At 29.4% G+C, this 14,074-nt stretch overlaps 1 protein-coding gene across 5 annotated transcripts in view; it reads right to left on the bottom strand.

Moving 5' to 3' along the window:
• Nucleotides 1-14,074, bottom strand: part of CSMD3 (CUB and Sushi multiple domains 3) — a 1,246,643-nt gene that overhangs the window by 715,190 nt on the left and 517,379 nt on the right. For 3 of the 5 annotated variants that reach the window (XM_032316321.1, XM_032316320.1, XM_032316319.1), the window contains one exon: nucleotides 6,472-6,549. The exons of the other annotated variants lie outside the window; for them this stretch is intronic. In XM_032316321.1, coding sequence (XP_032172212.1) covers nucleotides 6,472-6,549 — 78 coding nt within the window. The remainder of the gene's footprint in view (nucleotides 1-6,471; nucleotides 6,550-14,074) is intronic. 5 annotated transcript variants of the gene reach the window in all.

Below are 14,074 nucleotides of genomic sequence, written 5' to 3' on the forward strand. Positions count from 1 at the left end.
AGAGAACAGGAGCTGAGCGGTAATTTCACAGAGAAAAAATCTAAATTCTGTAATGTTTCTCAACCTACACTGTGGATCAGAGCCACTTGTAGAACTGTCTTTAAAGAATGAAGATGAGTATTTTACTTCTGGATATACTAATACAATTAACTCTAGGGCAGGACACTGGGCATCAGTTCTGTGTTTAGTTTGTTTAGCTATAACTCTTAAGGTGATTCTAAGGCAAAGTCAATGCTGAGTACTGCTGGATGCCTGCATCATTTAGTTCAGATTGATAAATATATTCAAACTGATTTATCAGACAAGTATCAGATAATGTCCCAACAGTCATAATTCTGGTAAAATCATATTTTCAATTATATATGAAATTTTGCATTTGTGCCATTTATTCTATAAAAATCACTTTTCTAAATATCTCCAGCCAATATCCTTATTGACAACTGTATTCCATATAAAACAAAAAAATCTGCAAAATTATGATACTTTTCTTTTTCTTGCTCTGCTGACTAGTTTCATTCCTCTTTACCTCTCTGGGTTGTTTTTTGTTTGTTTTCTTTTTTTGGTGTTTTTGTTTTTGCTTTGCCCACTCTCTTTCTTTTGACCACTCTTTTACTTGTTAGTGGACAAATGAAAGGCCTACAGTTCTCCATATCTTATATTTCCCTGTGGCTTGAAGAAATTACCTCTTTGCTAACAAGTTCCAATATATTGTTCTGTCATTTTCTCCAAGATCCTTTCTCGCTCCTACAATGATCTACTACTAGGTAATCCCACCAAATTTCCCATTGTTATCTCATGCTCATGCTTAGACCCAATGTAATCATTGATGTTTTAGTGCACTCCATTATTATTCACCTCTAATCCATCTTGAGGGGAACTAAAATTCTTCCAAAACCATTTTTTTTATTACTGTACAACTATCCTATGATTTGAGACTTTTACTACATCAGTTGTATTTCTCACTAGTCTACAATCCAAATCCAATGTGTTTCTCATTGTTCTGTAGTTTTACTAGTAAGCCATGATCACCCCTGCTTTATTTGTACTTCCTTCTGTCTCCATGTTTGCCTTTTCTTCCTCCTTAGGTTTCAAAATTCTAACTAATTTTCAAGACTCAGTCCAAATCTCACTTTTTCCAAAATACAACCTCTAATTTTACCATATTATTCTAATTTCACATAGCACATAACATGGAAAATTTTGTTTAGTTTTAAAATTCTTTATGATATTATAAATTAGTAGTTTCACATTACTTAGTCATATATACAAAAAGAGTATATACTTGATAAAGGTAAGAGAAAAACATAATTATTTTTATATACCCACAATGCCTAGGTAGGGCATAATAATTTCTCAGTTAATATACCCTAGTCATTTGATTAACAATAGCTGGTATATTATCAAGTACTTTCTAAGGGAAACACTCTCTTTCCTATTTTAAAATGTCTTCTGAGCATGTTATAGTTTATGTTGTTTAAATGTGATTTTTTGATAAGGAATAGAGATAAAGAAAAAAAGTGGCATGACTTGAGCTTACCTACTTTATTTTACTACAATGTATATAACACAGATTATAGGTATATAAAAGTGATCTGTGAATACATTATTAGAAAATGAAAATAATAAAAAATCAACTTTTCCCCATTTCATAATCATTATTACCTCAAAAAGTTAGCCTGGGGTGAATATGAATTTTAACAATAGCTTATGCTTAACACGATACTATGTGTCAGGAACTGTTCTACATCCTTTACACAACCAACTTCATAACAATCTAAAAGTTGCTACTATTATTATACACTTCCCACAGCTAAGGAAACTAAGGCATGAAGAGATTAAAAATGTTTCCACAGCCGTACTGTTAGTTAGTGTCTTAATATACGTTTAAACCTTGGCAGTCTGACTCAAAAAATTCTACTCTTAAACCCTAAGCCCACTATCTTGTCCAGAAAGCTCAGCAAGGCAAAATGACATCACAAATTACAATTGAACACTCTTTACCAAATGTTTTATCTTAAAATGCAGAGCATATCTATAATTTTTACAATTTTTAATTAATTCTAGTCCTTATGGTTTTAATTATTAAATTATTTTTTGTCTGTCTGGAATTGTCCTTTAAACCACTGTTTTTGGGTATCTGCAATAGGGAAAGCCTTTCCAATTAAAAATGTAAATATTTGTATTTCCCTGATGCCGAGTGATATGGAGCACTTTTTCATGTGTCTGTTGGCCATCTGGATTTACCCCTGGGGATAAAAACATATGTTTATAAAAAATAAAAAATTAAAAAAAAATTAAAAATGTAAATATAAGGGGACAGCTGTTACATGATACAGGTATTTAATATTCTTTGAAAATATATACAACTTAAAAAATAAAGAACAAAGTGTGTAATATCTTGTTTTTCTGAAATATCAATATTTCATAACTGTCTATAGCTAGCAAAACCAAGATATTCAAATGAAGTTAGTAGTATTCATTCAGTAGTTGCTTTCACTACTTATGATGGTTAAGCAATTGGACAGATTTATCAATTTTACTTCTTTGAAGTTGAATAGTAATTTCCAAAGTAGTAAAAATATGCGTGTTCTTTAAATGTTTAATTACATGGACTGCCTACAGCCTCTTGAAAGAGCATGACTATGGGGAATACTGTTTTTGCTCTGCTCTCTGAAGATACTATGTCCATTATCATCATTAATGAAACATGAGTTCTTTGTCCCACACAAAAGGGGATAAGAGAGGGGGAGGTACAGGATTTAAAAAAAAACAAAAAACAAAAAACAAATGAACTGTAATTTCTTATAACACTGAAGTTACGGGCTTAAGGGTTTATATGGGTTTATAAATATGCTACAGGAACCTTCATTAATTTACCATATTATTACATGGTCTAGCATGAAAACATTATAAACTTAGTCAACATAAAGATATACGTATATGTCAAGAAATACTCATCTTTTACATGTATCAACTCATTTAATCTTCACAACAATCTTAAGTGTAGTTTATAATCAAGTTTTCTGAGGTTTCTGATTGTATATGGCACATAATTTACTCCAAAAATAAAAACAAGTCGATTCTGGAAAGAAGTCTCCTCCACATTACCTCAGCCAGCTGGTTACATTGCCACCTTTCTTAGACTCTTATATTAGTTTTAAAATTTTTATTCCACATTATGAAATACAGTGTTTTGGATCTTGTTCCAAACTCAAATATCATGGATGTTAACAGAGTGTTATTTTATACCATATATTCTACAAAGAATTACCTCTTAATTCACTTAGCTTCCCAATAAAATGTTGGTTCTTTACCATCTGAGACTTTATTTTATTCCCTCTTTTACCTTCTTGCTCTAGCATGGTGTTTCTTTGGAGAAGTAGCTCAAATAGAAATCATAGAATGGATGAATAACATGAAATGAATGAAAGTATGGATTTGAAGATAAAATAAAATTGAAAAAAAAATGTATGGGAAACTCAGTTTCTTCATAATTCTACCTTAGTAGTCTAGAAGACTCTGGTAGAAAAGTTGGTAAGACTACTAGTTCACTAAGTTCAACATTTTAAAATATCCTTAAAAATGTTTTAATATTTAAAACCTAAAATCTATATTTTTCCCTTTATTGACAAATCTACACTTTTTGATGAAAAACAGGGATGAATAGAGACTTTTGGAGGTCAGGTATCAAAGCTGGAAAAAGAATCTAAATTAGCATTTAAACAACCAAATGCTGCCCACAAACACTGCTGCAGCTTCCTGAATCTCTAATTAATTTGTTTCCTAGTTAAACTTTAAAGGTGCTACTGTGGGAAGACATGCTTTGGCAACGTGTATAGTTCATGTCCTCCTCACTTATGCTCACTTCTGGCAGTTCCAGTAACAGAATCGACTGTATTTTTTAAAAAATACAAGGTATTTTTCGTTGTGGTGGTGGTGATTTTTTCATTTGAAAGGTTTATATAAGAATTATATCCTTTTAAAATTATTTGGCCCTGTATTGAATAAATGATATTAGAGAGAGGAAGACTCAAATGCTTACTTGTTAATAGATAAATAATAATGTTAAAAATAAAATAATATAATCCTTTTCTATAAACAACCATAGAGAATGTACTTTTGAAATGATGAACTATCTGATAAAAATGTAGTGAAATGAAATTTTATATAGTGCTGGTTTGTTATTTTGTGACTGTAAGAAATTGTTATTTTGTCACTATAAGAGACATAATTTGTTTCTATTTGTGATTATTTATATTAAAAATAAAAATAAAAAAGCATAAGAATAGTTTTTATCTTTTACATAAGATATGATAGGTAAATGTACATTAAGTTTTAAAATTATGAAATAAATTAAGATTTTTCCTTCATGTTTAAATTTTTTGCTTCATTAACTTTTCTCCTGACAATTTTAAATCAAATATTCTTTAAATAAAATATTTTAAAAGAATTAGGTTTTTTGTGTAACAGGTACACTGTCACATCCAAATTTCTTTCTTGTTTACCTCCCTAACTCTTATGCAAGAGCAATGAAAATGATAAATATGTCCACTAAGGCAATATACCAAATATAGATAATCACATGCATTCTAATGCCTTGATAAATCTTAGCCCATTTTAGTATAAATAGCCTGAATTTCCCAGGACATCTGAAAACTCAAAGCATGTAGGCTATAGAATAACATTTATATAGCCAAAATGAGCGAAAGGGCGAACCAGCATAGTTTGCAATTCTACTTAGAGTTCCAAAATAGACACAGTGGCTAGATAAAATATTAGAAAAAAAGGTAGTCAACCTAATATTTAAGTTTGCAAAGACAGCTTTTATTTTGTATTGACATGCTGAAATTTGGTTATGTCAGGATATTCGTCTGACAAAATATAAACAAAATTATTTATATTTTCTTTTATAGGAAAAATTTCCTTCCAAAATGTATCAAAAAATTTATATATGAGAAAATTACTATAACACTATTTTTCCTAAAAACAGATATGTTTTTAACACCCAAAATGTAATAAAAATCATAATCATATAGCTAAGTACTTTGAAATGAACTGTTTTGTGCTTTGTAAAAGGTAACCTAATTTGATAAATGATTTCTTACTGATATCTGCTACTTTTAGCTCAGTATTTGCAAATTTAACAAAATGTAAAATCATATTTTAAAATTACGATACTTTAAAATGTTTGATAATATACAGGCTCTGAGTTTTTTTTTTTTTTAAAGATTTTATTCATTTATTTGACAGACAGAGATCACAAGTAGGCAGAGAGGCAGGCAGAGAGAGAGGAGGAAGCAGGGTCCCCGCCTAGCAGAGAGCCCGATGTGAGGCTCGATCCCAGGACACTGGGATCATGACCTGAGCCGAAGGCAGAGGCTTTAACCCACTGAGCCACTCAGGCGCCCCCAGGCTCTGAGTTTTTTTGATAGTTGATGTAATTGCTCAGTTTCTGACATTTACCATTATATATATAAGTCAATAAACATGAAGATAATATCCTTTTTCCAATATAACCATAATGAATAATCTTTGTTAAAGAAAGAACTGTAAACTCATTTCATCAGATTATTTGGAATTGGATAATGCTAAAAATATATTCCTGTTAAAAATAACATACACTTATTATTATTCATAATAATCTTATTTGTCATCAGTATATCATTTTAGCAGTCAGATGTTGTGACATTAATGGTTCCTTTCCAAATGTATTATATATACATATAATGACAAATAAGGTGGAAAATTCCTACAAACTTCTATTGATTTATAATACATAAATGGCATAGCTCTCCTAAAAAATTTACTGTATGTTTGTTTACAATAGTAAATATGAATGTGCTAATTCATTGATTTTTAATTTGAGATTCGAGGATGAACTTTAGATGATATATAAAACCCTGAATATTAAGCAAAATTGTGTACTGGGGCAGCACATAAATATGTGTATTTCAGGCCATTTTGTGATTTTCAAGAGAAAACAAAAATTAATTCTATAGTTAACTAATTAATTTATAAAACACTTGACTTAAAGGGCATGGATAAGTTAATTCAAACAGAATATATTTTTTCTTAAATAAAAAAAATTGCTATAAAAAGAAACTTTTCCTTAGCAAAATAATTATGTTGAACAAAAACTTCCTGTAAGAAATTACCAATTTAAGAAATTTCATTTTTTTGTATTCTCACATCCTAGAATTACAAAACAAGAATGCTATCCAACATGCTAGCTCAATGAGAATTTTTCCATCTGAAACAGTCTCAGCTTGGAAGTTTACCACATTAATCCGATAACTCAATAAACATTTAAATACAAGAAAATATTTAATAGTAATCATGCATGTTATATAGATATTAATGCAGTTAATTTGGTAAATACACGAACATTTTTATAAAACACACACAAACAACACAGACACCACAAACTTCACTCTTGCACTAGAGAAAGTAACAAAAAAGGAGTACACTCACAGATAGAAAACTTGTTGCTGTTGTCTTTCCCTGGAAACAATTTAAATCCTCTAGATTTAAAATCTATGGCCTTTTTCACTAGTTAAGAAAACAAACAAAAACATGTATCAGGATATACAATTTTAAAATAAAATTCAAGTTAACAAATTTTGTTAGCATTGAATTATGCAAGTTAAAAGAAACTGCTTTCTTAAGACTGATGTAGGGTACCCAGAAGAAAATAAAAAAGAAAATGCAGCAATATAATCACTAAGTAGTAAAATACCAAGCAGTAGTGAAGGATTTTAAAAGTTCTATAGGGAGAACCCTGCATAAATGTGTGGATATGTTTTTAAATATTATGCAAGTTTTTATATGAGAGCAAAACATTAACACTTTATATAACTTGAATTCATCAAATTTTATGGAAAAATTAAAGTGTAAAATTAAAAATACTGAGTGGGAAGAATTTAATGAACAAGATTCTTAAACTAATATATTTTTTAGGTAATTTAGCCTAAGTGAAATATTAGGACACACTTAAGAAAATGATATTGGAAAAATTTCAGATACATTTTAGTATTTCTGCCAATAACTCTTTCTTTTCAAAGTCATGGCTTTTGACATCATGGTCTATAAAATTTATAAAAGTGAATTACAACTCTTTGGGTTTCATCTAAAATAACTTGCTATTGTTTTTGATATTATGATATTGAAAGCAAATATAATAAGAGGCTGGTCTATTTCACGGTACACTGTATTAAAATAGATATGACTGGATTTACCTAAAATATAAATATAGATTCACTGAAGTAACTGAAATATTGTTCAGGTATTTTAGATGAAAGAAAATAAGTATTTTTTTTATATAAATTGCTGGATTAACTAGAGTTGCTATGTACTTTTTAAAAATGATAAACAATAATGACACCAAGTGAAATAAAGGAAATCTATTTGATTGAAAACCCAGCAATTAAAAAAAAAATGCAACCTGATCTTATGAGATATTTAAATATCAATTATTTTCTTTTAAAAACCAGCATGAACAATAATGCAAGAGACACATTTAACTTCTTCAATTACAATTTAGAAAGCTTTAAATATTGATTTTTATAAGTTTTTATAAGGCTAGATAACTTTAGGCAATTAGGTTTTGTTCATGCCATGAACTGGAAAAAAGCAATATTGGTTTTTGTTAGATAGTTTAAATTAATCATTTCACTAATTCTTACTTGCTATTTTACTCACTTAGTTTATATCATGGGTATTTTATTGGTTTTAGAAAATTTTATGTGATTCATTTCTTATTAATACCTCAAAAGTAGAAAGGTAGAGACAGGGTCTGATGATTTACTAGAATATATAATTACAGACTATTTATTTCAACTATGTTTAAAAAAAAGGAGGAAATTACCATTGGAGTAGGATTTAAGAGACCCAATTCTTAGAATTATTAGTTGTGTGATTTTCACAAGAATATGTCTTTTTACCTCAGCCTTTTCTCTTAAAATAAAAACCTAAGACTAGATGACAGCTCAGTCGCTCTTCATAGTTCTGAGATTATCAGCAAAACAATGACCACCTCTGTCTCTCAAGTTGTGCTGTTGTTAAGTCTCTTCTACTCTTTCCTCATGGTAAGCCAGAGTTTAATTCTACTGGAGTATTCAACTGCTCTAAAGTTAGCTCTGCCACTTTGTGAATTTTCCTTAAATTTCCTTAAATTCTTTCCTTAAAATGCTGTCCTTAAATTCTTCTTAATAAAATAAGCATTTTATATTTGAGGCATATTTCTGGATAATCCCAATTCAAACATGGATTATAAATAGGAATTCTACCTCGACTTTCCTTTGCACTCTAAAATTTGACTTCAATTATTACAGATGAGCCTGAAGATTTTATGGTAGTTTTAACATAAATCTGGACTTTTTTTAAGGAATAAAGAAAAGTAAATGAAAAATGGGTAAACCCAAAGGCCAAAATTGAAGAAAAGCTCAGAAAGTAAAAAAGAGCTCAATTCTGTAATGTGTAACTGGGAATAAAGAATGTTAAAAACTATAGAGGGGTGTGTGTGTGTGTGTGTTTGTGTGTGTAATATTTATGTAAGGTGCTTCCATTTAGACTATGTGGTTGAACAATACCTAAATAGCTAATCACCTCAGACAAAAGAGTTTTAAATAGTTTCCTGATTCTAAAGAGATGCAACTTTATTATTATTGTTATTTTCTCTCTTAAGCATCTATTTTTCAATTTAAATTGAAGAAAAAAATCTGTCTTTTAAAAAAAATGTGTTGTAATACAGACGCAGAAGAGGGAAGGCCAGGGGAATATCCATTTTACAGGAGAAAAAGGAGTGAATGGAAAATAATATAAAATTTTAATTTACAAAAAACTTTATGTTAAGCAGTAAACATATACTTTAGATCTTTTTATGATTTCAATAAAAAGAACACAAATGTATATCTCTTTAGAAAAAAATTAAAGGACAAATATTGCAAGTACCAATTACAAGACCTACTCTAAATTATGTATCAGTGAAATGTTAAATCGAAAGCTTATGTCATAAAATACAGATTTTATTATGTATTACAAGGTAGATGTATTAAATAACAACATACCATTAAGCAATGAGTGCTTCTATTAACCACATTTAACTTATTATAAAATTAACCTGATCTTTTTAACAGGTATATCTCAGTAATAAGCATGTGAAATTTATTTTATCATAGAAATAAACTAAAATATGTTGTCTATAAATACAGGTTAAAAAAAGTGTTAAATGATTGTGTGTTGTTTGTGTCAACTCCTTTCCCTGAGCTTCTCAAAGGCAGAAATAGCATTTTTTTCATGTGGAGCGTCTGAGTGTATGACGGAATGAACACATGCAATACTGTAAATCTTGGCTCATTTAAAGATATTTGGTTGGATTTCCTTTATTAATCATAAATCAGAAGGAAAAAAGTGATAAAAGAATGAATGTTCAAGTAGAAGTAGTTTCATATATAAAGTTATTTTTGAATATATAAAACTATGTATGTTCTAGTATTTTTTAAAAAGTCCATTAAATGCAAGACATGTAGACATGTGCAGAAATATCTATTTGTTTCCTTCTGCTTTCCACATACTAAACAGTTTTTGTTAACTTTTTATTTATTGCTTTTCTTATTTCACTTGTGCTTTAGTCAGCATAAGGGAAATAATTTATAATATGGAAAAAGTCTGGAGAAAGGACTATTATTGGGCAACAATCAAATCCACAATCCACCTTTTTTTTTTTTTTTTCTTTTGCTAGTTGTAAGCCCTGGACACTAAAGAAAAAAAAAAAAAATTGTTTCTGTGATCTTTGTTAAAGTACTTTTAAACCACTGTAGGGGATTAACACTGCAGTATTTTTCAGATCGATTATTATTCTGTTATCTTCAAAATCAATTGAAATTCTAAAATGCATTTTAAAACTTACAAAAAATGGCAATTGATGTTTCTTAAAACTCATGTAACTTCCATGTTTAACTGTTCCCGCTATCACTAAACTTATGAAACTTGAAGTCATAAGACATCTCCTGGCTTCAAGTTCCTTATTTGAAAATTAATAGCCTCCTTACTACATAATCACAAAAGTCATATGCCTGCATTTTTTATACTCTTTCATTGCTACATATATATAGTATGCAATTTTGCAGAACTATGACCTTTGAAGAAGAAAAGAAGACACATTTATTGTTAGGGAGAAGATAATTTTTTCATTGGAAAAATATTTCAGATTTCTAAGAGACCTTAGTAGAAGAACAATGGCATTATTCACTGTTCCCTTCCATTTTCTACCTAGATTATATTCTAAAACAATAATAAAAAATAAAACAAATGCCACATTCTGTTCATGTTATAATCTTCCAAATTTGTAGTATTTATTTTGGTCATTATTTATATTGCAAGTTTCAGTAGCTGCATTATAAACCTGTGATTAAATAGTAGTTCTTTGGAAAAGTAAATCCTTTCTTTTGAGAAAGTGAGTCATTCTATCTTATTGTTTGGGGGGGTCAGTTTTGCCTCATTTCAGCTTTTCAAGTGCACAATAATGCCTTTCTTTTCTAGTGTGTTTTATATCATGACACTTGGATGTATAATTCTTCTTATTTTGATGTATAACTCTTCTTATTTTGAATTAATTACAATCATATCTTTATCTTTACACAGTAAGTAAGTTACACTAATAAAATAATTTCCTTTAGGTTTTGTTTTAGTTATTAATACTAATATATGCATGGGTTGTTTGATTTAGAGATGATAGCACATCTCACCATTGACAGTAGATTCATTTACCTGGGTATAAAGAAATATAATCAGTCATCGGCTAGGAATTTTATTACAGGTCATTATCGTGTTATAGAATGGTATGCTATTTGTAGTCTATCACAGGGGTAGGAGATGGGAGACCTGTGTACTAGTCCCAAAAGACACATGGGATAAGTTATTTAACTTCTCTATTCACTTCTAAGAGATTTGTTCATTTATTCTCAAGTATTTAGGTGTAGAATTTGGACCAAAGGGAGAAGAAAGACTAATATAATTGGAATACTTGATTGTATTCCAAATTTAAAATACATAGAGAGATAAAAGAAGTATCAAACTGTGTTAAGAGGATACATTTTTGTTTGTTTGTTTTGTTTGAAGGAAGTGCTGGCTCCATGTAACTGACCTAAGCACATTAAATTTTAACACCCATTCTCTACATCCTATACTGGCAGAACAAAACACTTTTTCGGGACTTATTTAGCATGAAGAAGGCTAATCAGTGGCTCCTTCCACATCATCCTTGGAAGAAGAAATATCAAGAATCTATGCTGACACTGGAGTAAAAGCTAGGCAGTATTCTTAGAGTGTCTCCTTAACCATCTTTCATATAAGGTTTACCCCTCGACACAAATATCTGAGAATAAAATTTTGCATTATAAACATGTTTGTAGTATAGCTTTTAAAAATGATTGGAAGTATTTTGCAATTAGATCATGTTTCTTGATTACAGACTAAAAAGGATAATAGAAATTCAGCCAAATATTGTAAGTGGCTTCTGAATCTTTGTGAAAAGTATTCTATTTCACAATATGTTAAAAGGAGAGAAATGATACTGGACACCATTTAATGAAAAAGGCAGTGGTACAACTAAATATGTTCCAAAACACTGAAAAGGCCATTTATAGAGACTTACATATTAGGCATATGTAAGATTCAAAATATTCTCAAATTTAAAATGATGGAATTAAATCAATTAAATGTAGTAAGAAATGATATATATGCAATTCTGAAATTACTTAAAAATCTAAAACCTTATCCCTTTTAAAATTCCTAGAAATAACTAATAGGTTCAGATACTCTAATTTTTTTTTAAGCCATAAACTTTGATTTATGCTATCATGCAAGTTTTTGCCTAGCAGTGAATCTTGTGTATCGAGTATATAAACATAAAACTATGTGTTGTCCAATTTTTAGCTGAAAGAAAATTTACAATTATATATTGTACCACTATACTTAAATTCTACAACAGATTTCAGGTATCAGAACACACCAAGAGTTTAATAAATGTTAGTTATTCTTATCATTGTTAATACCAGTTATAATTTTAAGATCTAATCAGTTTCAGAGGCTAATGCAATTAGGGCTGCAATATACTAAAAATTTCCAACTATTCTGGGTCACGTCTTTTTCACTGTGTACAGATATGGTATATAAATATATAAGCTAAATCATCTACTTTCCCTGGATTTCTAAATATATCTAGATATCTAGATATATCTATATCTATATCCATATCTATATCTGTATCTATATCTACCATCCCTAAACCCTTTGGCCAAAATAGTAAATTTTGGCCAAATTTTAAATACTAAATTCTAAATACTAAATTGTAAATTTAGTAAAAATATATATAAACATCCTTAGACATGCAATCATACTAGTTTTTATGAACATACGTATCATTATTCAGCATATTTTAAGGCATTCTTGTAACAGGTCCATTTTCACTTTTACAAAAGAAGATTCTGAAGCTATAAGGTCTTAAAGTTTTAATGAGATCAATCTAGACCCTAAATCTTTGAAATCTTATTTTTCAATCATTTTAGATTGAGAAACAAGTGCCTTATTATTATTATTTTTTTTTTAACTTGGGAAACTAACAGAGTGACTAGAGTGGAAAGGAGCCATCATACTTTACGAAATCAATTTCTTAATTTTCACAAGTCTGAATTAATTTTGTTGCTTTATATTTGAGATAATAGATGACCAAATACTTGAAAAATCACACAACTAATTATACGATAGAGACTCTAAAGTTTGTGCAGGGGCTTTCTTTCCTCCCAGAAATGGAACAAATTCAGGAATCCAAAACACTTATGTAGATAACAGCAGATCCACCCGCAATGCTTGGCTTAACAGGTCTTGCAGTTACAGCGTGCTGTAAAATGTCAGGATTATAAGAAAAATATGAGATTTTTTATATTCTCTTTAGGGATTCTTATAATTGGCGTAATAAAAGTCACCATATGGGAAGAGTCACCATTGGTGTGGTTCACAGACATTTTTAAAACTTTTAAAACTGTCTTAGACTTTAATTGTTTTCATCTTTATTTTTCTGATAGCTTCAAATGAGCTTTTTAAATTATCTTTAGTTCTACAATTAAATATTAAGATCCACTCCATTCATTTTCCCAGGCCCTTTTTTGTTTTGATATAATCTTTTGAATAGAAATTATTTTCTATTCATTTTGTAATTTCTGTTCTTTTTTCATAATTCTCATATTTTTACTAAGGAGAATTTCACTAAAAATATAACATGAAAAATGATAACGTTCTTTTTTTTTTTTTAAGTATAATGCTTAGGACAGCCCTGCTTTTCACAAGAATGCCTTAGGGAATATGAGGATTAGGCAAAACTTCCCAAATAATCTCAACAACAACAAAAATATATACAACAGCAGGCTTATTAAAAACACAAAAAGCAAAAACAAAAAACTTTTTTATTCAAAATAAATGAAGTAATTTTTTGTCAAATATTTGTTTTATACTTGACATCAGAGATCACTATAACGGCTTCTAATACAAAACTAAGTGGCAAAAAAACAACTGCTTGAATAACAGTGACTACAGTTAATGAATATCATCAGATTGAGGCAGTGGAATATATTTGTCCACTACAAATTTCATTGGTACATGGAATAATTTTAAATAAAAAATCCAGGAAAATATTATTATTCTAATAAGTAACAATATTTCCTCATCTCTCTTGTTTCAGATTATCATATTTTATCTAACTTCTTCACTGGAAGCCTCAGGGTCATTGCCTGGCTTCTGCTTAAAACAAGCATAGACGGGCTCTGATACTTGTATTTGATGCAGAGTTATACTACTAAACAAATGATGTTGAGGACAGCAAAGAATTGATCATAACCCATCTATTTCTATATTGTCTACATACCTTTCCAGATCTATCTTTGTCCTTGTTCTTTGTGCAGAAGATTGATCTGAATAGGCTACATCCTGCCACATAAATTGTGGCATTGTCTAGAAGGACTGATGCTAACTAGAGACTTGTTTGAAAAGCAAACTACTAAGCCCTACCACAGACCTACTG

The sequence above is a fragment of the Mustela erminea genome, chromosome 16 (assembly GCF_009829155.1).
Source record: "Mustela erminea isolate mMusErm1 chromosome 16, mMusErm1.Pri, whole genome shotgun sequence".
NCBI classification, from domain to species: domain Eukaryota; kingdom Metazoa; phylum Chordata; class Mammalia; order Carnivora; family Mustelidae; genus Mustela; species Mustela erminea.